This window comes from Rhinatrema bivittatum, chromosome 2, assembly GCF_901001135.1.
Source record: "Rhinatrema bivittatum chromosome 2, aRhiBiv1.1, whole genome shotgun sequence".
NCBI lineage: Eukaryota > Metazoa > Chordata > Amphibia > Gymnophiona > Rhinatrematidae > Rhinatrema > Rhinatrema bivittatum.
This window is the reverse complement of record NC_042616.1, coordinates 377,006,493-377,034,442: the sequence shown is the minus strand read 5'-3', so window position 1 is coordinate 377,034,442 and position 27,950 is coordinate 377,006,493. Positions and strand designations below refer to the sequence as shown.

At 43.0% G+C, this 27,950-nt stretch overlaps 1 protein-coding gene across 1 annotated transcript in view; it reads left to right on the top strand.

The window, feature by feature from the left end:
- Positions 1-27,950, top strand: part of CTNNAL1 (catenin alpha like 1) — an 852,902-nt gene that overhangs the window by 630,428 nt on the left and 194,524 nt on the right. The window contains 2 exon segments of the mRNA XM_029589981.1: positions 1,797-1,955; positions 27,525-27,617. Of these exon segments, the coding sequence (XP_029445841.1) occupies positions 1,797-1,955; positions 27,525-27,617 (252 nt within the window).

Below are 27,950 nucleotides of genomic sequence, written 5' to 3'. Positions count from 1 at the left end.
CGCACAAAGCACTTATTACCACCCATATAGGGCTTTGCGCGGGAAAATTTATGTACAGGCATGCACAATCCCACAGCAGTTTCAGCGCACCTAATTACATCGGCCCCACTATAAGGGATCAGGGCCTAGAGGAGTTAGGGAGGCCTCGGGGAGCTACTGTGAGCCTATGGTAAGCCCATACTGGATATGTATGAACTGCTTGATGTTTAAAGGGAGATGAGCTGTTTTTGTTTGCTGTTTATTTTGACTTCTGTAAATGAATCCTTGTTCCTGTCCAGAACAGCCAAGTCTGTTCCGACACCGTGGCTGGTCCATACGCTACATCCCCCCATTAAAAACAAAACATCACCACAAGACCACCTTCTTACCTACCCCGGTTTGTCCTGCCAAAAAATGATCAATAACAATATTACAATGGAAAGAGACATGCCTTCACCTTCTTCCTAAAGGAGAGATAAGGCGCCTCCACTCTCATCTCCAAAGGAGCTGAATTTCGCAGCTTCGGTCCACATACTGAAAACATTCTTTTTTTATTTTCCATCTTACTTAGTCAGGACATGGACCAGGGCAGCTGTTAAAGAACACAGATTTTGGTTAGGTTCAGTATATAGCTCCTGATTCTGTTATGTGGATATTTTATTCCATTATCAATGAAAACAAAGCCCTTTCAAAGCCTTTGAAATTGTATGTACTGCATACGGAATGTTGTGCATTTCATTTCCAATAAATTCCACAGTATGAACAGAAAAAGAGTCTATAACAGATCTTTATTTAGGGGGCTGATGCCAGTTAGCTAGTTACTGCAGGACTAAATAAAATATGGAGTGTATTTGCTATCCAGTCCTCTTACCTTGGGCCAGATGTACTAAGTGTTTTCTTCATAGATCCAAAACCTTGTAGTACATCTATCCCCTTGTTGTAGTAGAAGAGAAAAAATGCCTGGGATGAATTCTGTGCTGCTGTCACTGAGACTGTATTTAAGCATGCCAGGACCAAACAGGAGATAAATATGATAGCCTGGGGATATGACTCATGAGATTAATATAGGTCACCCCACACAGGAAAGATAAATAGAGAGAAAGTTATGGGTGGACCTCGTTCTGTGCTTTTATGTGTGTGGCACACCCACACAGTTCACACTCTGAAGATTTGTAAATTACTTTCTGATCTTACTGCAGGCTGTCCAGATCTGCTCAGTGCAATATAACCTGACATAATATTCATTTATTGTTTGTATAATGTAAACATGCTTTGTGCACTGGGATGAGGGTGTATTGCATTACAGGGATATCAGGAGGTGACCAAAAATAAAAGTGACGTTTGTGGCTCAGAGCCAGATTGCATTTAATATTCAGCCTACAGGCTGAGTCTGCCATTCAGTTATTGATGGCAGGAAGCCCCCTCTGGCTTTCAGTAGTGAGAGAGGCCAGAGCATAAGTCAGATTGCCAGCTGTGTTGGAAGGTTTTTCAAATTACTCAAAAATTGTAAACCCCAAAGTATAATATGAATAGTTAAAATGATTTTAAACCTTAGCAATTAAAAGCTTTTCCATTCAAAATTGGACAATTATGTTGACCACATCTTACAGTCTGGCTTTATTTCTCAGTGTAAAGAAGCAGCAGCTTTGTTAATTAAGTACAGTTCTAAAAATAATGCAGGTCTTTTATCTATCATCCTGTTATTTACTACTTGTTTTTTTATGATGTGATTTGTTTATGAATTGATCTGCTTTTATTGGGTACAAATAAATGATTTGTCTCTGAAGACTACTGTTCTGCTTTATCATTTACTGTAGCTTCATAATGCAGCCACACTGTTAGTAGCAGACCTGCTGAAGTATCATGCAGACCATATGGTTCTGAAGGCATTGAAAATTGCTGGGATAGAAGGAAATTTGGAAGCTGTGGCAGAATACACATGCAAGTTGTCTGAACAGAAGGAACAGCTTGTGGAGGTGAGTCTCTAAGATCACTTATGAGTAGGTAGGAAGGAGTTGTTTTGGAGGAGGGAACCCATAATTTCTGTGATAAAAATATACAGACCAGCATTTCCTCATCATAGTTCATTCATGAGCCATTAACATTTGAAGACGTTTATGCCACCACCTACCATCTTATGTTATATTCCGTGTGCATTTTATCTGCAAAAGTGTTGTCGCAATATACATATCACATGAAGTTTTTATCTTTACTATTAATGAAGGAAGATGTCAACTGAAGAAGTTAAGAGCCTCAAGAGAATTTAGGAACACCTTCTTGTCAGAGAAAGTATCTCTTTTGGCAGTTTGTGAAAAATCCTAGCCTGTGATTAGTTAACTGTGACTGCACAAATGACTTTAGTTGTAAACTTGCCCACTAGTATAGTTAAGTAGCTGCATTAGAGCACTGATGAATATCAGAGCATTACACAGAGCAAGAAGAAGTAGAAACGAGAAGGGTGACATTGTGCTTGGCTGGTAATTGCTTACAGATTTCAGTTTAATTCAGCATTTATTTATTTATATTCCATCTTTCAGGCACTTCAAAGCAAATTACATTCATTTACAGCAGTAAGTAGATTAGCGAGTCCAAAACGTGCGTCCAAACCAGCGCGTAGCTAATAGCGCACATCACATGTAAAATTCAGCGTCCATTTCCCTAACCCATGCACAGCCACTTCTCCTGGGCGCCTGATGCCAAGGAGGCACTAGGGATGACCAATTTCCCCTAGCGCCTTCTTTAACACGACTCATTTGCCTACTGCATCTCACGCCCGGGAGAGGTGGATGGGTATGAGTTAGGGAAACAGGTGCTGAATAATGAGTGCCCGTTTCTTACGCACTGATATTGCATTGGCCTGAATGTCGAGAGAGGAGCAAGTAATGCGAATATGGGAAACACTCAAAGTCCCATCAGTCATTCTTCTGCCCACACCCAGCTCATATAAGTCTCCTCCCCCACCTCTGCAGCCCATCCACCTGACGGTCCCTTCCCCCCTGTCTGTCCCCACCACTCTCTTTCCCCTTTCACTTTTCTCTCACATTCTTCTAATATCTTCTTCCTCTTCTGCTATCTCATCTTCTTTCCCCCTCACCAACTTACTCCCTCTGCACTTTATTAATTCTTCTTCTCCTGTATGGGCATACTTTAACTTCTATTTGGGGGCAAGTGGTTTATCCTTCTGTCTGCTCCACTCTCTATATCCTCTTAACCTGTTCTGCTCCCCATTTCCCTTTGACCCATCCTCCTCTGTTCATTTTCTTCTGAAGGCTTGGTTTACTCATCCCCACTCTTCATCCTTCCTCAACATTTCATTGACAGACTCAATTCACCTTTCAATTTGTGATTTCCCCTCTTACAAAGGCTTGGATCACTTTCTTGCTCTGGCTTCCCTGAGCCCATGCATAGCTCTTTTTTTCTGGAACTGCTTCTGTCTCCCCATCCCTTCCAGCATTTCTCTGTCACAGGGCAAGCAGGCAGGGCTGGAATTTCACGCAGCAGGAGTAGGGCAAGGCTTGGGGACAGGGCCAGACTGGTCTTCTGCCTATACCAGCCACCTCCTCCACAGGTTGAGCCCTTGGGTTCTGATAGCTGGCAGGACTTATCCAGAACTGGACGAGCCGAGTGTAAAAGCATGGCTGAAAGCTAGAACACATCACCGCCTATGAGCTGGTTCACGATACAGGCTGGGACCAGAGGAAAAGGGCAAGGCCTGAGACAATGGCCAAGAGCAAAGCCTGGGAAACAGACAGGGACTGAATAGGACAAGATGATTAGACAAGGACTAGACAAGAACAGGACTAGAACAGCAACAATAAACAAGAAGGCCCAAACAGGGCATGGCAGTTCTAGGTAAACCTAGAAGGCCTGAAGGCTGCAAAGTAGGACAGGGAGGCCAAGGACGCCACTAAGTAAGGCAAGGAGGCCTGAAAGGGCACAGAGCAAGACAGAAGGACCTGGAAGGCTGCAGAGCAAGGCAGGAGGCCAAGATAGGCCACAGGACAAAGCAGGTAGGCCACAAGGCAAGGCAGGAGGCCAAAATGGTCACAAGGCAGAAAAGCAAGGCAGCCAAGGTGACTCAATGAAGAGGAACCGAGGGAATGGACAAGCTGGGTTAAGCCTGCAGTCACTGCCCCATGGGATCAGCAATAGGGTGGCTAGAGTAGCTGTGAATGAGGCTCACTGATGAACTCTGCTGGTGGGGGGACTGCATAGCAGGCTGAATCGTGACATTCTCTAGGTACTAGGGATGTGAATCGTTTTAGGACGATTAAAATTATCGTCCGATAATTTTAATATCGTCTTAAACCGTTATGGAACACAATACAATAGAGATTCTAACGATTTATCGTTATAAATCGTTAGAATCGTGAGCCGGCACACTAAAACCCCCTAAAACCCACCCCCGACCCTTTAAATTAAATCCCCCACCCTCCCGAACCCCCCCCCCCAATGACTTAAATAACCTGCGGGTCCAGCGGCGGTCTGGAACGGCAGCGGTCCGGAACGGGCTCCTGCTACTGAATCTTGTTGTCTTCAGCCGGCGCCATTTTCCAAAATGGCGCCGAAAAATGGCGGCGGCCATAGACTAACACGATTGGACGGCAGGAGGTCCTTCCGGACCCCCGCTGGACTTTTGGCAAGTCTTGTGGGGGTCAGGAGGCCCCCCCCAAGCTGGCCAAAAGTTCCTGGAGGTCCAGCGGGGGTCAGGGAGCGATTCCCGCCGCGAATCGTTTTCGTACGGAAAATGGCGCCGGCAGGAGATCGACTGCAGGAGGTCATTCAGCGAGGGTTCCGGCGCCGGCCATACGCGTATGGCCGGCGCCATTTTCCGTACGAAAACGATTCGCGGCGGGAAATCGCTCCCTGACCCCCGCTGGACCTCCAGGAACTTTTGGCCAGCTTGGGGGGGGCCTCCTGACCCCCACAAGACTTGCCAAAAGTCCAGCGGGGGTCCGGAAGGACCTCCTGCCGTCCAATCGTGTTCGTCTATGGCCGCCGCCATTTTTCGGCGCCATTTTGGAAAATGGCGCCGGCTGAAGACAACAAGATTCAGTAGCAGGAGCCCGTTCCGGACCGCTGCCGTTCCGGACCGCCGCTGGACCCGCAGGTTATTTAAGTCATTTGGGGGGGGGTTCGGGAGGGTGGGGGATTTAATTTAAAGGGTCGGGGGTGGGTTTTAGGGGGTTTTAATGTGCCGGTTTTGCGATTTTACGTTTTTTCGATTTTTCACGATTTTTCACGATTTTTCACGATATTTTACCCCCCCAAACGGCAACAATACGATTCCCTCCCCCTCCCAGCCGAAATCGATCGTTAAGACGATCGAGGACACGATTCATATCCCTACTAGGTACTCAGATTCCAGGATCCCTTTCCACGAAGCCCACATAAGACGGTCCACTATTTCCATGCCCTGAGCGCCCTGGCAGCTCAGCAGTCAGCATCCCCCCAGTTCCACGGTCACAGCTCCATATGCTGCTTCCTGATCTTTCCTTGGAAATCTCTGCGATAACGCTGTCTCCTTTGGGACATAACAGAGACATTTTTGTGTGTGTGTGTGAATAAGGGAAACGGTATTTCTCTCAGTTCAAGACATGACCACAGCTCCTCTCAATATTGGAGCTGGTAAAGAAGAGTAATTTTTAAAAGAGATTTTCATATGCCACCACAACCTTTCCCTCCCTCTTTCCCATCCTTCCAGTTGCATACCTTATTTACTTTGGTGACTGCAGGGCTGGAAGAAATGGGCAGATACCACCTGTCCCCTACCTTGGATCCATCCCAGCAAGCAAAAAAATCTTCACCAAAATTAAAATAATTTTCTAACATTCATATCTATATTTTGAATCTCTCTCCTGTCTCTGCTTGCTCTTGGCTTTCTTTTGGCTTGCCTTCTCATTTTTTTCTGGTGTTCCTCTCATTTCTTTATCATTTCTGTTATTTTTCAGCCATATGCATGTATATCTTTCTATCCACTGGCTGTCTCTCCACAACTCATTACCTTCTCTCACCTTCTCCTAGTTTCACTCCTTCTGACACTTCCATAACCCTCTCCTCACCCCATTTTGCGTCTTTCCTCCATCATGACCCCCTCTCTTCTCACAACCCTTCTCTATGTTTACTTCCATTATCAGTCTCCCTCCTGTCTGTCCCACACAGCTCCTTTACCACTACTCTTCACCTCTCCCTCTTAAATTCTCTTTGCCTAACCTCATCCTAGCTCTTTTTTATCTCAATCCATGTTCTCTCTCCTAGTTTGTATCCTCTTCTCCATTCTCTCTCTCTCACCCTGTGTCTATTACTTTCACTCTCCCACATTTCCATTATCAGCTTCTCTTTCACTCATAGTGCTTTTCCCTTTCCTCCTCTCCACCTCTTCCCCCTCTCCCAGAAGTTTTGTCAGCCCCTTTCTCACTTCCATCATAGTTCCTTTGTCCCTCTTTCTCTGTTCCTCCATCAGCAGCCTTCACTATCTCCACTGCAGTTCAAGAAGCCAGTCTGTCCTACATTGCTGCTGTTCACTGGTCTCCATGTAGCCCATTGGTAAGACATTCCACAGCCAGTCAGTAGGCTTTAGGGGGAGAAGAGAGTAGTATCAGAGGAAACATAGGTGCTTCTTGCCTGCGCTACCCTGCAGCCCATTCGTCAGACATTCCACAGTCAGCAGGCCGCAGGGGGAGGTGAGAGCAATAGCAGGAAATCAGAAGTACTTTCTTCCTTCCCTCCCTTGCAGCCCTGCAGCAAGGAGCTGTCAGCTTCTAATTCATTGTGCAGAAGACAATATTGAGGGTGCTCAAGCACCCATAGCACCCACAGAGCTGGCACCTTTGATTGCACCTGGGGTATATCAAAATTCTTTTTGTGTGCATTGATATTCGTTATTGAACTTGTAGCATAGAATTATAGAATATACTAACTTATAGAGATGACATTGTCTAATTTGCACATTTTCCTTTCCTGTTTATCCTGGCTTCCCCATTATGCTTAACTGAGTTTCCTATTGCCAAACCAGTCCAGACTTAAATCCCCCTCACCAGCAGATGGGGGCAGAGAGCTAAAGCTCTTTTCCTATATAGCTTGCTGCAGCAGAACAGGCTGTCAGTAGTTCTCTGCCTCCAGCAAATAGTGGATATCTGGGCATGCAACAGGTCGGAATATAGACTCTTAAGGCAGCGGCCTCTTTAGGCTGATATCCCTTGTAGAAGCTAGGACCAAACAAGGACGTTTTGGATGATGGCCAGGCTGGCTGATCGCCCCTCCCTAAGGAACCAGGTATCTGCAGGCCTGTGATTTCTGGGTAGAATTGATATCTGTGAACAAAATCTTCCATTGAACTCCTGACCTCGAGTAGCTGTGCTTGACCAGAGGTGTCTGTAGGAATAAAAAGATAAAAAAAGCAAGAGGATCCAGGTTCATGGTCAAGGCAGATCCTTCTGGGCCTACATTGGTTATTCTACCCTACCCCCTTGCCCTCCGCCCAGCAACATTCAAGATGTACAATATGTGGGCGTCATGGAATCAGACGCCAAAGTATCATCGCAGACTCCTTCTGCAGGATGAGTGATGGGGCCCCATCAGGGGAAGTGACATCATGGGAAGCAGTGGAAAGAAGGAGAGGAGTGGGAGAAACGGTGAGTAACCAAACAATTCTATTGGACAGCAGCAGCTTTTCTTCTAGTGCTGTTATCCATGGAAGGAGTCATCACAGACCTCTGTTCCTCCTGCGGCTTCAGTATCTCCTGCATAAATTCCAGGATATTCAGAAAGTCAGGGCACTTCTTAGCATGACTGAGCAAAAATTATTTCTATAATTTGTGCTAAAGCATACTATGAACATGACAGGCTATGCAGACTTGGAGATCCTATTGCCTAGAGCAGACCTGTGTCATGTTCTGCCTTCCAGAGAATAGGATCAGCTCTGTAAGAAACCTCAGTTGGAACTGGGGAGAGGGATCTCTCCTGGTAGCTCACTGGCTTCCCTCAGTAGCTATAATGATCACATTCAACATTGTTATCCCTTATGTGATCGATATAGCTACTGAGGGAAACCTTATCGAGTCCCCAAGAAGGCAGAAGAAGGGTTTGCTGAATTCATTGAGGGAGAACATTTAGCAGTAAGGTTATTTAGGAAAGGAGAGTTAGCTGCCCTCATTACTATAGTGACATAATACTTGCATCTGTCAGAAGATGCAGTAAAGGAATTAGATTCTAATGGAGATCCATTTTTTTTTTTTTTATGTTGAAACGTTTTTATTGGGTTTTATAGAAAAAAAACAGTACAACACCAGAGGGAGTAGGCTCAGAAGTCCACAAAAATTTTCCACTATACTCAGTTGTTCAGGACATGATTATAGCTGAATGGGAGGTCCTAGATTTGGCACTGAGAAAAGGAAAAAAATATGGAGACTTATTCATTATAGCAAATGGAAAAGGACTGGCTCTTCCTTAAGCTGAAAGTAGATGCTCCAGTGACCATGGTCACATAGAAGACTTACATTCCAGTAGATGGACTCCCAGAACTAAAATAATGTTTTAAGAATAGCTGTCTGAAGTGTAGCTGTTTATCAAAAATAATAGCCATCCTCCACTCAGATATTTAAAAAAATGAGAAACCTGAAGGACAGGCCTGTGTTAGACAATATGTATCGTCATTCTTTAGCCAAGTTTCTGTAAAAACTAAAAATCAAGACTTATGAGAAAGAATTAGATCTTTAACGTGAAAATACTTAGAACTTATTGATCTAATATTCAGTAAACCACCCTGAACCAAAGGATGGCACAAATGGGGATCAACCTGAGGGACTGCAGTAATAGAACACTTCTCATAATACAATCTAGCAGACAGTTAGATATCCAATGAGCCATACCGCCCATTACCCACAACAAAAGGAATAGCCATCAAAAAAGTGGAAAACAAATATAGGAGTAGATTTTCAAAACTAGCGTGCGCGCACATCCATTGTGCGTGCTACCCGGTGCGCACACATGGACATGCGATTTTATAACATGTGTACCGTTGCGCACATGTTATAAAATTGGGGGTTGGCGCGCACAAGGGGGTGTACATTTGTGCAACCTGCGAGCGCCGATGCCCGCGGCTTTCCCCAGTTCCCCTACCCCCTATTCTAACCTTCCTACCCCTTCCCCTAACCTTCCCACCACCTAGCCTTATCCTACCCCCCCCCAAATCTTTATCTTACCTGTTGCACCTGCTTTGAGCAGGCGCAGGTTGCACGCGCCACCACCCTGCCGGCATGTGATCCCCCTGCACAGCGGCAAATGGCCGCTGTGCCAGGGGCCTCTAGCCATGCCCCGCTCCGCTCTTCCCCTCCCCAAGGCCCCGGGACTTACACGCGCGTGGCCAGGCCTTTGAAAATAGGCCCAGCTCGCATAAGGCCACCTAAGTGCGTAAAATTTTTAAAATGTTGCCCATAATGAATAAATACTAATGCAGGTCAGGATCATAGAAGTAAACAAGCTAATGAATACCCTCATATTCCAAGAAAAGAGTGCCCTCAATAAACCAAGACTAGTTATTGAAAATTGTGGATCAACAAAAAAAAAAGAGAACAGAAAACCAATAAAAAGTACAACTAAATATATGAACACAGCAGCACCTCCAGCATCACCATGGGACTTATGAGGCCCCTAACAATGATGTCATCAGAGGGTGGGGCCTCTGCTCATCCATGGGAAGCGTTGGAAATAAACCAGGAGGCATCCTAGTGGCATCCAAGGTACAGAGAAAATCAAAAAGATTGGAACAATTTGGATTGAGAGGTCTAGAACGGGTAGATATGAATCGGTTATTTGCTCTTTTGGATAATAGGATTAGGGTGCACTTCATGAAGTTAGCAAGTAGTACATTTAAAACTAATCAGAGAAAATTATTTTTCACTCAATGCACAATAAAGCTTTGGAATTTGTTGCCAGAGATTGTGGTTAGTGCAGTTAGTGTAGCTGGGTTTAAAAAAGGTTTGGATAAGTTCTTGGAGAAGTCCATTAACTGCTATTAATCAAGTTGACTGAAGGAGTAGCCACTGCTATTACTGGCATCAGTAGCATGGGATCTTCTTAGTGTTTGGCTACTTGCCAGATACTTGTAGACTGGATTGGCCACTGTTGGAAAGAGAATGCTGGGCTTGATGGACCCTTGGTCTGACCCAGTATGGCATTTTCTTAAAAAGAGCACAGCCCTTCAGGGATTTAGAATTCTAAACTCTCAGGTAAACATAACTCTGACGTCGCTACGGGACTTATGAGGCTAACAATGATGTCAGCAGTTGGCGGGGCCTCTGCTCATCCATGGGAAGGTCTTTCCAATTATTTATACAGAAGCATTGTCATCTACTTTCTTTCTATTGATAACACCTCTTTTTGCACATCTTGACTTTCATCTTGCCATTGCCATTACCTTTTTACGCAATTTTGGCAACTTTAAGATCATCCAATATGATCACCCCCTGATCCCTCTCCTATTGGTGTGGATTTATACTTCACCCCCATCAGCTACTACTCTTGGGTTTTTGCAGCCCAAACCCATGACACTGCATTTTTTTTTACATTACATGTTAGTTGTTACTCTTGACCATGCTTCATGCTTTTTTAGATGACACCCTGTTTTCCTATTCCATTTAGAGTGTCCATCTTGTACTGCTAGTCTTTCTGCAAATCCTTAATGAAAATAATGAAGGGAAGTGAAACCAGGATTGATTTCTGATGTACTCCACTTTACTTGGAGTGACCACCATTACCTCCTGTTTCTCATCATTCAACCAGTTTCTCACTAAATTTTCTAGATGTCCTGCTTCCAAATGTGGCCCTCCAACTGACCACAGATGTTATTTTAAATAAAAAATAATTATATATATATATATATGTGTAGATAGGTATTCTAATCCCATTTCACTGACTTTTTTGAAATTTCAGAAGAATTAGATTATATGTTGATTTTATGCAGTGTTGAAACTGCTTTGCCGTTGGTTAGTATCTCATGTTGTACTGAGTGTCCATGGAAGGATTTTCTTTCATCGCTACTGAATGCTGTCTAACAAATCATGGCCTAGATTCATCAAATTGCGATGTGTCTTTGCAGGAGGCATCCCACTATTGTGGGGGGGAGGGGGTAGAGGGGCCTCTCCCGCGAAAACACATTGCAGCTCCATGCATGTTCTTTTGTGTCGCGGCCAAACACCATGACATACAAGAATGCTGCAGTCCTAATCTCACAAGACCACCATCATCTTAAAGGGCCACTGGCCACCAAAAAAATTACCCACGCCCAAACGGGGAGGTTAAGCGGGGATTATTGCTAATCCCTGTTTCAATCCAGGGCCGCCAGTGGAGGCAGCTCAGACTCCCCAAAACTAAAAATAAGGTTAAAAGTATACGCGTGGCAGCCCTTGCCCTGGCCCCCCCCCCCGATGGAGCAAGGCCCGTCCCCCCCCCCCCAATTGTTGAAGGCCCTCCTCCCCCTCACCCCACTGATAGAGCAAGGCCCCTCCCCACGATAGAGCAAGGCACCCCTCCCACCTCCCCCCCGGCCCCCTCCAGAGAATCCCTTACCTTGTAATGATTCCCACATCGGGGACGAGTGCCACCTAACACCTGACCCAGTCTGCACCATTTTCCAAAATGGCAGTGACCTCACCTTGCCCCTTAGGCACCCATCCCTGATGTGGGCACCGTTACAAAGTAAGGATGTCTCTGGAGAGGGGCCCGTGGCAGGCCGATATAATAAGCTGCACTGAGCTTATTATATCGGCACAGGTTTTTGTTAATTTTACTCAGGCATGTAATATGGGTTTTAGTGCTCAAAAACCCATGGTATGCTTAGTGCAGGTGCAAACATATTGCATGTAAACAATGGTATTAGCTATTACAGGGCAATGCAGAGAGCCACATTAGCATGGAGACATTTTAGTGCATGTTTTTTATTGTGGAAAATTTAACATCAGGATCCTAACAGGAATAAAACTTAAGTCACATTTCTTTTGGCCATTTTAGTTTATTGCGTTACTGTGTATAAGTGCTTCTCTGTGCTTCTCTGCAGCAAATATGGATTACATATGGTTGTTTTTGATGGGTTGATACATTTAGTGAGTGAGCTGAAGAATCAGAGTGACAGAAGCTTCAGAGCAAAGAAGAGAGAAGGTAGAGAAAGAAGATGCTTTATGGCCCAAGAAGAAAGGAGGATCGAGAGGAGCAGGCTGTCCTGGCTCAAGTTGTTCATAGAAGGGCACGCAGGCAGTGTATATTTCACGAGCACAACACTGTTGGGGTTGCAGGAGACAGATGTGTTACAGACATATAGATTGAGCTACAAGGCAATTCTTTCTCTCTTTGAAGAAGTCAGAGATGATACTGATCCTCTGACCAGTTGTGGATGTGCCATTCCAGACTTGGTCAAGCTTCTCAGTACTTTGCATTTTTCTTGGAAATTTCCAGCATCTTTCCACCATAGTGGCCGGTATGGCGTTTTCAAAGCATTTCAGCCAGGTACTGAGGGTTTTGATGAAATGTGTCAGAGAGTACATCAAGTACCCTCAGCAGCTTTCAGACTAGTGGCAGGAAATGAAGCATGCCTTTTTTGATATAGCTGGCATGCCGAATGTAATGAGTACAATCTATTGCACCCATGTCACTCTTGCCCTCCCACATAGGAGAGAAATGTCATACTGTAACAGGAACCATTTCCACTCACTGAATATACAAGTAGTATGCAATTTGTACATGAAGATTCTCAATGTTGTCTCCATGTTTTCTGATTGCTGCCATGACTCCTTCATCCTTGCGCAGTTGGCGCTAGCATGAAATTTCATGGAAGGGAAATACTACAAAATCTGGCTGCTGGGTAAGTTAGAAATAGAAGTCAAACCAATGTGTTAGCTAAAAAGTTAAATTGTAAACTCTCTGGGGTGGGTGCCGAAAGCAGAGTAATAGACGCTTTCTGGTTCATGATGGCAAAAATGTGAACTATTCCACTATACATGTAAGCTCTATGAGTAGGGACCTTCATTTTTGGTTTTTACTGTTCTTTGTTTTTCCTGGGAATTTATCCGGGTTTATTATAAGAACAAAAACAGGAGAAAATCAGTTGAAAAAAATGACTAATTTTTCTAGGTAAATATCTGAGTTTATTGTGGTGGACAGAAGCCAGGATAATAAAATAACAATATCAGATTCTCCCACCCACCCACTAACTCAGCAGCATCTCCATCTCTACCCTCATCCCCTACCTAACATGCTCCTTTATCTCTCCTCCAACACCCTGTCAAGAATCTCCCTCCTTCCTTGCCTATTTCCCCTCCATACTCACTGTAACAGCATTTATCCTTAACGGTGATGGCCCCTGGCTTCTTCTCTCTCCCTCAGTAGCATGCATACTGAGGCTCTCTTGCTCTATAGCACTGCACTTCTGCTTTTATACAGGGCCAGGGAGCATGCCAGGAAAGTGCTTCTGGTGGACAGGGCCTGCTTCAAATGCATTCACGGCACCAGATAGCAGGCACTTTAGCTGCTTGTGGGATGAGGAGGCAGGACTTGAAACATAGCATGAAACATAGCATGGAAGCCAGCATGTTCTTTGGCCCATGCTGGCTTCCAGCTTGGCTGGATGTCTTGAAATACTGCATCTGCAGCCCTGGAGCAGCTCTGTAATCTTCCTAAACTTAGGGTGAATATCAGTTGAAACTAAATGTTGCCTTTGGAAAAATCTGCAAACTTCTGGGTGAAAATCGGTTTAAACTGAAAACAAAGGACCCTGTCTATGAGTTAGGTATCAACATGTTGCCAGCACAATTAGTTTTGGTGCCTTGCATTCCTTTTTGGTTCTGCCACTTTTTTTTATTGGGTGTTAAAGGAAAGCAAGGCATGGCAAGCAGTGAGTTAATGGATTGCTGTATTTCCAGATTTTTTACATGAGATGGCTGTTTGCGCCCTTGTCCATGCCATATACTGCAGCAGAAGTCCTGTATAACAAGGCACACTCAAGAACCAGTTTGTCATGAAATGCACATTTGGCAGTTTGAAAAGCTGATCCCACTGCTTTTGACCGCTCTGGGGGAGCACTACATTATTCACCAGAGAAGTTGCAGATAATGTCACAGTGTGCTGTATGCTTCATAATATTGCCCTCCAGTTGACATTCATCTGGACATGAACCTGGACCTGGGGTCAGAGCCAACTATGTTCACATCTGCTGCAGACAGAGATATAGCACAGCAAGAGGGAATGAGCTCCATCGCAGGGTCAAAGCGTACTAATTTGGATGTACATTTCAACACATGGTGGGGTGGCAAGTTGACGGGATGGGAAAATTTGCGTGGAAGAGATAGTGTTCTAATTCCAATGTTTGTACCTTCTCAGATCAGCATAAATCCCAAGGAAGATGAATGCCAGGAGAAATACACACTGTGACCATCTACCTGTTTTTTAATTAATATGTCGAAATTTTAAATGTGTTTCTATATGCACTGTGGCCATCTACGGTTTTGAAACGTTTCCGATTTTAAATGTGATTTTAATAAAGTGACATTTTTATTGACACACTGGTCTTGTCGTTCATTGGTATACATCTTACATTGAACAAGGTAGAGAAACCTGGATAAAATGTAAGACAAGACTTGTTCAATGTAAGACAAGACTCTGTCATTTGTTGTTTGCTGGTTGTAATGTAAACCGAAGTGATAATTAATTCTGTTAATTGAACCTCGGTATATAAAAGTTATAAATAAATAAATAAATACATATACATCTCTGTGAACCTTGGGCCAGAGATTTCCACACTGGTCTTAGAAATCTCTCACCCAAGGAATCAGAGTCTGTGACCTACTTGAAACATAGGCCTGGAAACCTCTGGGCCGAGGATGCAGGGTCCTTGACTCTTATCATAAACTTGCCATCCCAGGTCAAAAGAGGAAAGGCCTGTGACCCTCTTCCAACCAGGAAAAAAACCAGCAAAAGTACAATTTTATTTGGCTTCAAAGTAATAGCAAAAGTACAATTTTATTTGGCTTCAAAGTAATAGCAAAAATTAAAGATTGCATGTGCTTGCCATTAAAATTCCATAAATTCAATGAACAGGTTCATAAACTGGAGAAACATTTGAAGACCCAGCTTGGCAAAGTGAAGCGTCTCCATACGAAAGTAGACTTCTCAGTGGATGATTTAGCAGTATTGCAAAACAGCAGCAATGAGTGCCAATGATGTATCTGCCAATGGCATGCCCGGTGACAGCAGGAGGAGAGGAAACAGGCATCATTGCAGGGTGAGCAATGGCAGAATTGAGGCATCTGAGGGGGAGAAGCATCTAGGCCGGAAGGAAGAGCAGGAGCAGAACCACCATTTCCACAAACTACAGTGATGAGCGATGATGAGGTACCCACCTGCAACAGAAGAAAAACAAAAGTGAGAAATGCAGATCAGAAGCCTAGAGATTGATTAATCCACCACCCACTGTGAAACCAGCAAAAATAGTGCACAGGAATGCTGGTGCGGTAATACCCATGGGAGGAGAGGAGTCTAGCGTAGATGGCAGGGTAAGCGATGATTCAAATGATGGGTCTGAATGGGGTAAGCATCTGTGCCTGAAGGAAGAGCTGGAGCAGCACCTCTACATCCTTAAATGGCATCAACGAGCACCAGCGATACACCCACCTGAAAAATACAGGAAAAATAAAGTGAGAAATACAAATTGGGATATTGAGATAGAATGTCCCGTGCCCAGCCTGAAACCAGCAGAATAGTGTTCAGAAATATTGGTGCATAAATACTCACTAGAGGAGAGGACACCAGCGTTGGTGACAGGGCAAGCGATGACTCAAACGATGCATGCATGTGGGAGAAGCATCTGTGCTGAAAGGAAGAGCAGGAGAGGAACCACTATTTCTGCAAACCGCATTGATGAGTGCCAATGATTCAGCCACCTGCAAAAAAAGAAAGTAAAAAAAAACAAAAGTGAGAAATGCAACTCAGTGCATGAAATTGACCACTCAGTGCCCAACAGTTCACAGGAGTTTCAACCAAATAACCATGGGGCTTGCCTGGAACCACATCACTGGAAAATAGATCCTCTTCTATCATGCAGCCCTAAGAATATATTGCAGTAGGGAAACCCTTATGGCAACCACACCATGGTTGATCTCTATTTGTAATCAGATACCTGGACACCAGCATCCTTGATACCAGCACCGCCATTCCGGTTGGCAGTTGACAGATAAGATCCACAAGTTGAGTTGTGTCGCTTTTCCCATGAGAGGTGGTTCCTGAGGTACTATTCCCTGCTTGGCCAGGATAATCGCTGGTGATCTGGCGTGAGCCAGATGGGCTTCAGAGACCATCATTGGTGGTTTAGTGTGGCAGTTGATTACGGAATAGCCATTGGTGATCCAACATGGGCCTAAAAACAAAAGTGGACAATACCACAGGGTCCAGTTACAGTGCCAGCTTCAGCTGTACATCACACAAGGGCACACCCTGTAAACCTGAATGACATTCACAGAAGAGAACCAAGAGAGAGTCCTCAGTGGTCCAGCGTAGAGTCGGGATGGTCCAGATAGAGTTATCAGTGCTCCAGGAACAGGATATTCATTCATGGTTCAGTGCAGTGGGAACTTTTTCTCGTGGTGTTGAGGTAGTGTGATTGGGTTTGAATAGGGAGCAACATTTGTTAATCAAGAGAGCAGTGAGTCACTCTGCTGACTAAGTGTTAAGGTTGTGTGTTTGATGTGAATAGGTATCATTCTTTGTTAATCAGCACAGCAGTGAGTCACTTGGGAAAACTAACTGAAGTGTAAATCTCTAAAGGAACTGTTTTGTACTAATTTACCTTAGAAGGACATTATAAATTAGAAGGGAAGAGCTCAGTAACCCACATTCCAGTGGGAACACTGAGAGGAGAGGATCACCTTACTGGTGGCTGAAAGGAATCAGTAAGTTTTTGCTTGGACATTGTCTTTTTTAAAAGTATTGGGGCAAAGTTAACTATTTGGGAATATTATTTAGTGTGTTTGTGCCTTTAATAGTCAGAAAGGCAGTGAATAAACAAGTTAGACTGTTTGTATTTTTAAATAGTCAATAAGGTAGCTAGTAAGCAGTAGGTAGTGTGGTTATTTTTAAAAGTCTGCAGAACTGAGTGTTCTGCAGACTTTTAAAGAACTGAGTGTTTGTATTTAATACAAACTGAGTGTTTGCATTGGGAAAAAAAGCCCACAAAAAGTAGCCAGAAGCTAGAAATAAGCTAGGAGCAGTGTATACCTAAGTAAAAAAGTTGAATAGTTTAGCTCAGTTACTCACCTGGTGCTGCCTTGGAGGAAGAGGGTCTCATGATGGGAGAGCACCAACCAGGTGCAGCAGGAAAGGATCCTGTAGCAAGGACCTGCTCTCCAGGTGATGCATTGTCCTTTCGCACTGAGGATATCTCCCCAAGGCCTACTGCCCACGAGGGAAGGGTTAGGTTGGCCGTCATAGTTGGTGATTCGATTATTAGGAATGTAGATAGCTGGGTGGCTGGTGGGCGTGAGGATCGCCTGGTAACATGCCTACCTGGTGCGAAGGTGGCGGACCTCACGCATCACCTAGATAGGATTTTAGACAGTGCTGGGGAGGAGCCGGCTGTCGTGGTACATGTGGGCACCAACGACATAGGAAAAAGTGGGAGGGAGGTTCTGGAAGCCAAATTTAGGCTCTTAGGTAGAAAGCTTAAATCCAGAACCTCCAGGGTAGCATTCTCTGAAATGCTCCCTGTTCCACGCGCAGGTCACCAGAGGCAGGCAGAGCTCCGGAGTCTCAATGCGTGGATGAGACGATGGTGCAAGGAAGAGGGATTCAGTTTGTTAGGAACTGGGGGAACCTTTTGGGGAAGGGGGAGTCTCTTCCGAAGGGATGGGCTCCACCTTAATCAGGGTGGAACCAGACTGCTGGCGCTAACCTTTAAAAAGGAGATAGAGCAGCTTTTAAACTAGAACAAAGGGGAAAGCCGACAGTCGCTCAGCAGCGCATGGTTCGGAGAGAGGTATCTTCAAAGGATACTAATGATGTATTAGAATTAGGGCATCCCGACAGTGAGGTTCCAATAATTAGAAAAATAGTCCAAGTGCCTGTAACTAAAAACTCACTTGAGCTAAAAAATTCTAACTTATCCCTATCAATTAAGAAGCAGAATGAAAATACAAACAAAAAACAAACTTTGAAATGTCTGTATGCTAATGCCAGAAGTCTAAGAAGTAAGATGGGAGAATTAGAATGTATAGCAGTGAATGATGACATAGACTTAATTGGCATCTCAGAGACATGGTGGAAAGAGGATAACCAATGGGACACTGCTATACCGGGGGTACAAATTATATCGTAATGACAGAGAGGAGCACCCGGGAGGCGGTGTGGCGCTTTAATGTCCGGGATGGCATAGAGTCCAACAGGATAAACATCCTGCATGAGACTAAATACAAAATTGAATCTTTATGGGTAGAAATCCCTTGTGTGTCGGGAAAGATTATAGTGATAGGGGTATACTAATACCAATGGACAGAGATGCAATAATGAAAAGGTTTCTGCAACACAGGTCGGTTTTATACTTAAATCAAAAAAATTTGGATTTATCCAGATGTTTTGAAAGAAACCCAGAGGAAAAGGAAGAAATTCCTGACTTTGTTGCCTCAGGCAAGGTTGCATGGAGCTCAGATTATATTGAGATTTCCATGCAAATGTGTTATGAGAGTGGAAGGGAATAGATATGTCTTTTATGATCCCGACCAGTTGGGAAACTTTATACAAACACATCAATGGACTCCAGATACAGGATAAGATAAAATCAGCAAGGGAATATAATAAGCTGCCTAACTTTCAGTAATTTGGTAACAAGTATCGGATAGTATTGCTCTAAATTAAAATGGGTCTCCCTTTACTAGTATATAAGTTAAATACAGGAAATATATTTCTTATTGTTTAATTAATAGGTTTGATGTATATTCGACTTAGCTTGCTTGAGGAAATGGTAAAGAAAATTGTTTCTTGACAAATTATGTATTTACTATGCCTGTATTACTTTGACATTTATTGTAATGTCTGAATTATTGAAAATGAAAAATGAAAAATTAAAAAAAAAAAGAAATCCCTTGTGTGTCGGGGAAGACTATAGTGATAGGGGGTATACTACCGTCCACCTGGTCAAGATGGTGAGACGGACAGTGAAATGGTAAGAGAAATTAGGGAAGCTAACCAAATTGGTAGTACAGTAATAATGGGAGACTTCAATTACCCCAATATTGACTGGGTAAATGTATCATCGGGACACGCTAGAGAGATAACGTTCCTGGATGGAATAAATGATAGCTTTATGGAGCAGTTGGTTCAGGAACCGACGAGAGAGGGAGCAATCTTAGATCATACTATTCAACATATATCTCCTACCATTATGTCACCTACTGGCGGGTCTGGGCATCACACATATATACGCTGACGATATCCAGTTAATACTACCCATCGACGACACAATCGAAAAAACATTAAAAAATAGCAAATATGATTCTTGATATCATCAAACAACTACTAAACCAAATGGAGCTAGTAATTAATATTGAGAAAACAGAATTTATACATTTAGAACGAAAAAACACGGAGATAGTTCAAAACCCAATTATACTTAATAGCAACCAAAAAATAGTTAGCAGATAAAGTACGGAACCCAGGTGTAATAATTGACACAGAACTAAGCTTAAAACAACACATATCTCTAAAAGTAAAGGAAGGATACGCCAAACCAATGGTGCTGAGAAGATCTTTTGGCTAAAATAGCTTCTTTCTGCTTCGGATATGTTTAAAAAAGTTTTTACTGTGAATTTTTACCTCTACAGCCAACTTCTTTTCAAATTCTTTCTTAGCCTGTGTTATCAATGTCTTACATTTAACTTGCCAACGTTTATGCTTTTTTCCTATTTTCTTCTGTTGGTTCCTTCTTCCAATCTTTGAATGAAGATCTTTTGGCTAAAATAGCTTCTTTCACCTTCTTTAAGACTTAAACCTCTTCTAACAACTGCCAACTTCCGATCAGTACTCCAAGCGCTGATTTTTGCAAGTACCGATTACTGTAACACCCTTCTACTAGGCCTACCATACACATCACTAAGACCACTACAGATATTGCAAAACACAGTTGCTAGAATCTTAACTGGCAAAAGAGACCACATCACAGAAACCCTGGCAGAATTACACTGGCTACCCATTGAACAAAGAATTCAGTACAAAACACTATGCACCATACATAAATTAATACACAATGAAAAAGCAGACTGGCTGAACACAGCCCTTCGCGTACACGTCCCAAATAGGAACCTGAGATCAGCCAACAAAGCACTCCTCACTATTTCATCAATCAAAACAGCAAGACTCACACAAGTAAGAGAAAGAGCTCTATCCTTGGCAGGACCCATACTGTGGAACACCATGCCCACAGAGTTGAGACTACAAAGCAACAACAAAACCTTTAGAAAAAATCTAAAAACCTGGCTTTTTAAACTAGCTTACCAAAATGAGAAAGGAGAATAGTACTCAAGGGAAAGCAGGTACAAACAATTGAACAACAAACACATAACCAAAATCAATATGTGTGTAATTTTTATTCAGATTAAGTTTCATTCTTTTAAAGCTCAGCAAAAGGATAAAAGTACAATGATAAAGGTATTCTAGTAACCTAAACTGTTACAATGTGAATTGGACATGACTCATTACACTTACCAATTAATATTATTTACAAACTATGTTACCGATCCTTAAATGGCACCTATGTAACTTAAGATACGTTAGCTTCATTTTTATGTGCCTTAATGTAAACCGTTGTGACGATTCCCACCAAACGACGGTATAGAAAAGTGTTAAAATAAATAAATAAATCTAATTCTCAGTGGAGCACAGGACTTGGTAACGGTGGTGGGGCCGCTTGCAATAGTGATCATAATATGATCAAATTTGATTTAATGACTGGAAGAGGAACAGTGTGCAAATCCAAGGCTCTTGTGCTAAACTTTCTAAAGGGGAAACGTTGATAAAATGAGAAAAATTGTTAGAAAAAATCTGAAAGGAGCAGCTACAAATGTAAAAAAATGTCCAAGAGGCATGGTCATTGTTAAAAAATACCATTCTAGAAGCACAGTCTAGATGTATTCCACACATTAAGAAAGGTGGAACGAAGGCAAAACGATTACCGGCATGGTTAAAAGGGTAGGTGAAAGAAGCTATTTTAGCCAAAAGATCTTCATTCAAAGATTGGAAGAAGGAACCAACAGAAGAAAATAGGAAAAAAGCATAAACGTTGGCAAGTTAAATGTAAGACATTGATAAGACAGGCTAAGAAAGAATTTGAAAAGAAGTTGGCTGTAGAGGTAAAAATTCACAGTAAAAACTTTTTTAAACATATCCGAAGCAGAAAGCCTGTGAGGGAGTCAGTTGGACCGTTAGTTCGAGGGGTTAAAGGGGCACTTAGAGAAGATAAGGCCATTGCGGAAAGATTAAATGATTTCTTTGCTTCAGTGTTTACTGAAGAGGATGTTGGGGCGGTACCCATAATGGAGAAGGTTTTCATGGGTAATGATTCAGATGGACTGAATCAAATCACGGTGAACCTAGAAGAAGTGGTAGGCCTGATTGACAAACTGAAGAGTAGTAAATCACCTGGACGGGATGGTATACACTCCAGAGTTCTGAAGGAAATAAAAAATGAAATTTCAGACCTATTAGTAAAAATTTGTAACCTATCTTTAAAATCATCCATTGTACCTGAAGACTGGAGGATAGCAAATGTAACCCCAATATTTAAAAAGGGCTCCAGGGGCGATCCGGGAAACTACAGACCGGTTAGACTGACTTCAGTGCCAGGAAAAATAGTGGAAAGTGTTCTAAACATCAAAATCACAGAACATATAGAAAGACATGGTTCAATGGAACAAAGTCAGCATGGCCTTACCCAAGGCAAGTCTTGCCTCACAAATCTGCTTCACTTTTTTGAAGGAGTTAATAAACGTGTGGATAAAGGATTTTCAGAAGGCCTTTGACAAAGTTCCTCATGAGAGGCTTCTAGGGAAAGTATAAAGTCATGGGATAGGTGGCGATGTGCTTTCATGGATTGCAAACTGGCTAAAAGACAGGTAACAGAGAGTAGGATTAAATGGACAATTTTCTCAGTGGAAGGGAGTGGACAGTGGAGTGCCTCAGGGATCTGTATATTGGGACCCTTACTTTTCAATATATTTATAAATGATCTGGCAAGAAATACGACGAGTGAGATAATCAAATTTGCAGATGACACAAAATTGTTCAGAGTAGTTAAAAGCAGATTGTGATAAATTGCAGGAAGACCTTGTGAGACTGGAAAATTGGGCATCCAAATGGCAGACGAAATTTAATGTGGATAAGTGCAAGGTGATGCATATAGGGAAAAATAACCCATGCTATAATTACACAATGTTGGGTTCCATATTAGGTGCTACAATCCCAGAAAGAGATCTAGGCGTCATAGTGGATAACACATTGAAATCGTCGGTTCAGTGTGCTGCGGCAGTCAAAAAAGTAAACAGAATGTTGGGAATTATTAGAAGGGGAATGGTGAATAAAACGGAAAATGTCATAATGCCTCTATCGCTCCATGGTGAGACCACGCCTTGGAATACTGTGTACAATTCTGGTCGCCGCATCTCAAAAAAGATATAATTGCGATGGAGAAGGTACAGAGAAGGGCTACCAAAATGATAAGGGGAATGTGATGAAAGACTAAAGAGGTTAGGACTTTTCAGCTTGGAGAAGAGACGACTGAGGAGGGGAAATGATAGAGGTGTTTAAAATCATAGAGGTCTAGAACGGGTAGATGTGAATCGGTTATTTACTCTTTCGGATAATATAAAGACTAGGGGGCACTCCATGAAGTTAGCATGTGGCACATTTAAAACTAATCAGAGAAAGTTCTTTTTCACGCAACACACAATTAAACTCTGGAATTTGTTGCCAGAGGATGTGGTTAGTACAGTTAGTATAGTTGTGTTTAAAAAAGGATTGGATAAGTTCTTGGCGGAGAAGTCCATTACCTGCTATTAAGTTCACTTAGAGAATAGCCACTGCCATTAGCAATGGTAACATGGAATAGACTTAGTTTTTGGGTACTTGCCAGGTTCTTATGGCCTGGATTGGCCACTATTGGAAACAGGATGCTGGGCTTGATGGACCCTTGGTCTGACCCAGTATGGCATTTTCTTATGTTCTTCTTATGGTCTCTGTCCATGGCTCCCACCTGTGCTCTGCATGGAGGGCTGATGGATAGTTTCAGAATTAGAGTTCAAGCTTGCTTCCTGAGGGAACATGAGCCCAATCACACGGTTCAGTGTCCTGTTCACATCAGATGAAGCTCTAAACCAAACCGATAACGCATTCATTGCAGCAGATCCCTCCCTGGCAGACTGTCACGACTCTCTTTAAAGCCAACACATTTCTTTCCTTATGCTCTCCATCTCGGCATGTATAGCTGTCCATCTCGCCATCACACTAGTCTCAATAAGTTCCTGCCTTTTAATCAGTTTTGCAGTTATATGGTTTGCCATTGCATCAATGCCGGAGAGTGGGTGGGACAATCTGGATCTGGAGCCCAACTGCTGCCTTTGCTGGTGCCAGGTATTGGTGGTATATCGTGGATGTCTGCCATGGATGTGTCCGGCCATGTGAAATGAAGCTCAACCATCTGACTGACTTCTTGTGTATCCGGGTGCCAGTGTCTCACTTGGAAGCTGTAGACTGTCAGTGGGTTGTTAGGCTGCTCCCATGGATGGTGGATCGTGAAATGGTATCCTCTGTGGCCGTGCCTGCTGTGGCAGGTCCTTCTGTGTCCATCGGCTGATGAGCCCCTGGGAAAAAGAAAACAAAACACATCGCAGAACCAAATATTGAGAAACTATTACATCTTTCTGACCCCCTCAGCCAGTATTCTTCACCCTAGAGATAGATTCCCCACAATACTCACCTGCTTTGTCCACAATATCCATATCAGTGCCACTAGTATGGACACCAGCTAAAGAGTTCCCCGGAGGAGGCCCACTGGCATCAGCTGCACATTGCATGGTGGGCCTATTCGCATCCAGCACTTAAACCTCTCAATCAGTGCCAGCTTGGCCTTGACAGCTGCCTTGGTGTTTTGTTATCAGTGTTTCAGCTGATCCATTGTGCTGTCATCATTGACAGGCTGCTGACATCCTTGGCATTGCCCTCCAAGATCTTGATTTTGTTCTTCGAGGATGCCTTCTGACCGAAAAGCGCACTGTGCTTCTTGTAGACCTGCCACACCAGAAGATCTGTCTTCTGAAGATCTGAAGCACACATTACATTGACACTGCTTTTCCTCTAGCTGTTGGCTGCCGATTCCCACCTGTTCATTGCTCCCAGATGATAACTGGTGTGGGTCCCTGCCTTCCTGAGCTCTGCTTCCATTACCTACTCCCCTTTCCTCTCCCCCTGCTCTGACCCCTCAACCCACCTTCTTTTCTTCCCCCATCTAACTGCACCCTCTACCTCACGCACACCACTTTCCTCCTACCCGATCTCCACTCCCTGGCTACGCTACACCAACCCATGCCCCACACTCCTATCTTCTCTGTCACCACTTGTCTGCCTGTCACACTCATCCACTCCCCCACTCTCACCCCCTTTTTCATGCTCCAATTCTTCCATAGCCATGAACATTCATTCCACTCTTTCAAGAAGTTAAACACAAAAGTGGACAAAAAGTCATCACAGACCGACAAACAGGTGCACTCTTAAGATTCACTTAAGAACACGGGCAATAGAGAAAAGGATGGGAAACAGCAAGGGAAAAACAAGCAGCACAAAAGACACCACTCAGCAATCGCAATTCAACAAACACCAACTACAGCATCTACAAAACCTCCAACTCCTAGTCCAGAACTCACTGACAAAATGGCCCTGAAAGAAGTTGCCTTTTATGTCCATGCAAAGAGGACGGCCCAAGAAAACAGATGGACATCTGTACACGACTGATCACACCACAGATCAGCCTAGATCACTTCTATTAGCCAATAGGGAACACTGCAGCATTTTTCAAACTAGCACCATTTTTTTACTGCTGGTTTTATCATGGTTTTCTGCATGTAGATTTTAGTGCCATTTTGGTACATTTTGGAATTATCATGGATTGTTAGCGCTAGTTTGATTTGCATACCATTAGTTTACTGCATCGAGTGGGGCTGCATGATTTTAATGTGTGTGATATGAAAAATCAGCACTAAAAGTTTGCGTGGGTTTTGGCATAAGTTTTATTACATCGGTTCCCAAGCGATTTACAAAAATCTAACTTGAATATACAATAAAAACAAAATCAAAAAGTGCAAATCAAATTCCCAAAACACAAAAATGCATTCAAAATAAAATCAAACTTATAATGTAATAAAATAATACAAAAAAGCACTAACAATACTCTTCTGCATATATTTGGTTGCCTTACCCATAAAAGAGAAATCACATTTATTTATGTATTTGTTATTTATTTAAAAGTGCTTATATTCTGCAAACTCCACAATTTATGTCCAATGTGGATTACAATTTGGTACTGCTGGGGTAATTAAAAACACAGCCTGGGCTTTATTTTGAAACCCTTTTTTGAATTTAAGCGTTCTGACTACTAAGAGGTTGATATTCAAAGGCTCTGTGTGGGTAACATTTGGAGTTAACTGGAGAAAAGGAGAGATTTGAAAATCCTGCTCCCCCACCCAGCTACATATTATACAGGTAACTCCATACCCATGGAAAATATAACCAGTTAAAGAAGCAGTGATGAAGGTGTTAGGGGGCCTGCTGAAATTTAGTTGGCAAGCTCTGATATTCTGCGCTACTTGGCTAAAGTTAGCTGAGTAAGTGTGGTTATAAAAATGCCTGTCTTAAAGTGACCTGGGTAACTTTATCTGGCTATATTCAGTGGCAGACTTATGCGGATGAGGGCTGCTGAACATCTGGTAACTTTCCAGCTGAAAATCTGCCCTTCTGGCTTTCTCCTATATTGTGCCTATGCCAAGAAATCCTTCATTTTTGTTTAGTTTATTTGTTCTTGATTTACCACAAAATCATTTTAAGACATCGAAGCAGTTTACAACTAAAATCATAAAAATTACAGGAAAAATACAAATAAAATACTAATGCTATTCTAACTATAACTGTAACGGATGTGAAAATACTGAGAATTGGTTACAAAGTCATGACAAATTTGGGGCTCAAGCAAGGTTTCCACGCTATCGGCCCCTTGTTTAAAGTATCCATCTGTTGTAACTTGCCTTCCCCATCCGCCTCCCTTGTCTTGAAAAGAACAAGAAAATGGGGGCCTAGGGAGATCTAGGATTTGAAAGCATTAAAAACAAGTCTTTGACGAGTTGCATGGTTCTCTGGTATTGCAGGTGCTTGGTTGACAACCTGCCAGAGGAGCAGTGACCATGGTATAGTTAGCTCTGGCATGTTCCATGGTGATTCCCGTTTCCACACATCGTCTCCAGCCCTGTCACTTTGGTGCACCTAGAATGTGTCAGGACCTGACTTTCCCACTTCTCACGATTCTTTAACCAGTTTGTAGATGTTGCCACCAAGAAGAGAGAGTCATTTCAAGCATGTGGTTAGAGAGATAAATTCTGGATTTGAATTCCATAGATTCCCAATTGTCTTTGAATTTGAAGGCAAAGGCCAACCAAGTTACAGCAGATGGATGCTTTAAAAATAACACCAGCAACAAAAAGTTGTGCTGACCTTTTATTGAACTAACACACTGTTTTTTGTATAGAAAAATTTAGACCACTACACAGTGTGACTATCTTCTGACTATCCAGATGCTTGTGCAGCAAAATACAGTGTATAATAGGGATGTAAAATAATTAACTGTTTAAACAATTAAACAGTAAACCAAGTCTTGCTGTTTAATCATTTAAATGTTAATATTTGCAGGTACAAGGCAGGGACTCACTCAAGTCAGCCCATAGCTGATTTCCAGGCTATCTTTTCCCAGCATGTTGTGCAGCTCCCCACATTGGGGCAGGTGGGGCCACTGTTGACCAGCCCAATGAGTGTGTGGGCATGTCAGAGGACAGCCTTCGCAAGCAGCTGTTGCAGGTATATGTAGTTTAAACCAGAGCTTGTCAAACCTAGCCTGGGGACCCCACAGCCAGTCGGGTTTTCAGAATATCCACAATGAATATGCATGAAATAAATTTACATATACTGGGTCTCTGTGATTTGCAAATTTATTGTGCATATCCTGAAAACCGAATGGCTGTGGGGCCCTCAGGACAAGTTTGGCAAGCACTGGTTTAAATGGTTAACTGTTTAAATTTCAGTAGTTTAAATGGTAAACGTTTTAAACAATATTTACATCCATACATACAATATTTTATTTATTTTATTGCTATAGAATAAACACTGTTGCTTGTTCCATGTATTTTTTTTTTCTTTTTGTGTATGCAATATTCTTCCCCCGCCTTTTTTCTGAGACAGCATGTTTTCTTTGTTTTTTTCAGACTTGTCGATTATTGAGGCATGTTTCAGGAACAGAGCCACTTGAAATAACCTGCCTGCATGCAGAGGATACCTTTCAGGTTACTGGTCCACAGGTATACCGTGCAAAAATGACATGAAATATTGTAGCCGTGTATTCCAGAGGCTCCATACAAGAGCTTTCACAGTGACGAGAAGATGGTTCCCTCCTACTTGGCCTGGAATACTGATTTAACAAGTGAAGGCCTGAACTTTTTTAGCGTGCTAGCTGACCTTGACAGATGAGACCTTGAGCTTTGGTGCCAAGTTTTTGATTCTTCAGTGTCATTTTAATTTATAAAGCAGGGTTCTCCAGCCTTTTTTGGCAAAGGGTTCGTGTAAATGTTCTGATATTTGGTTGGCAGCTGGACAAACAACACTCCCCCAACCCAGAAAAGGCAGAGAGGAAA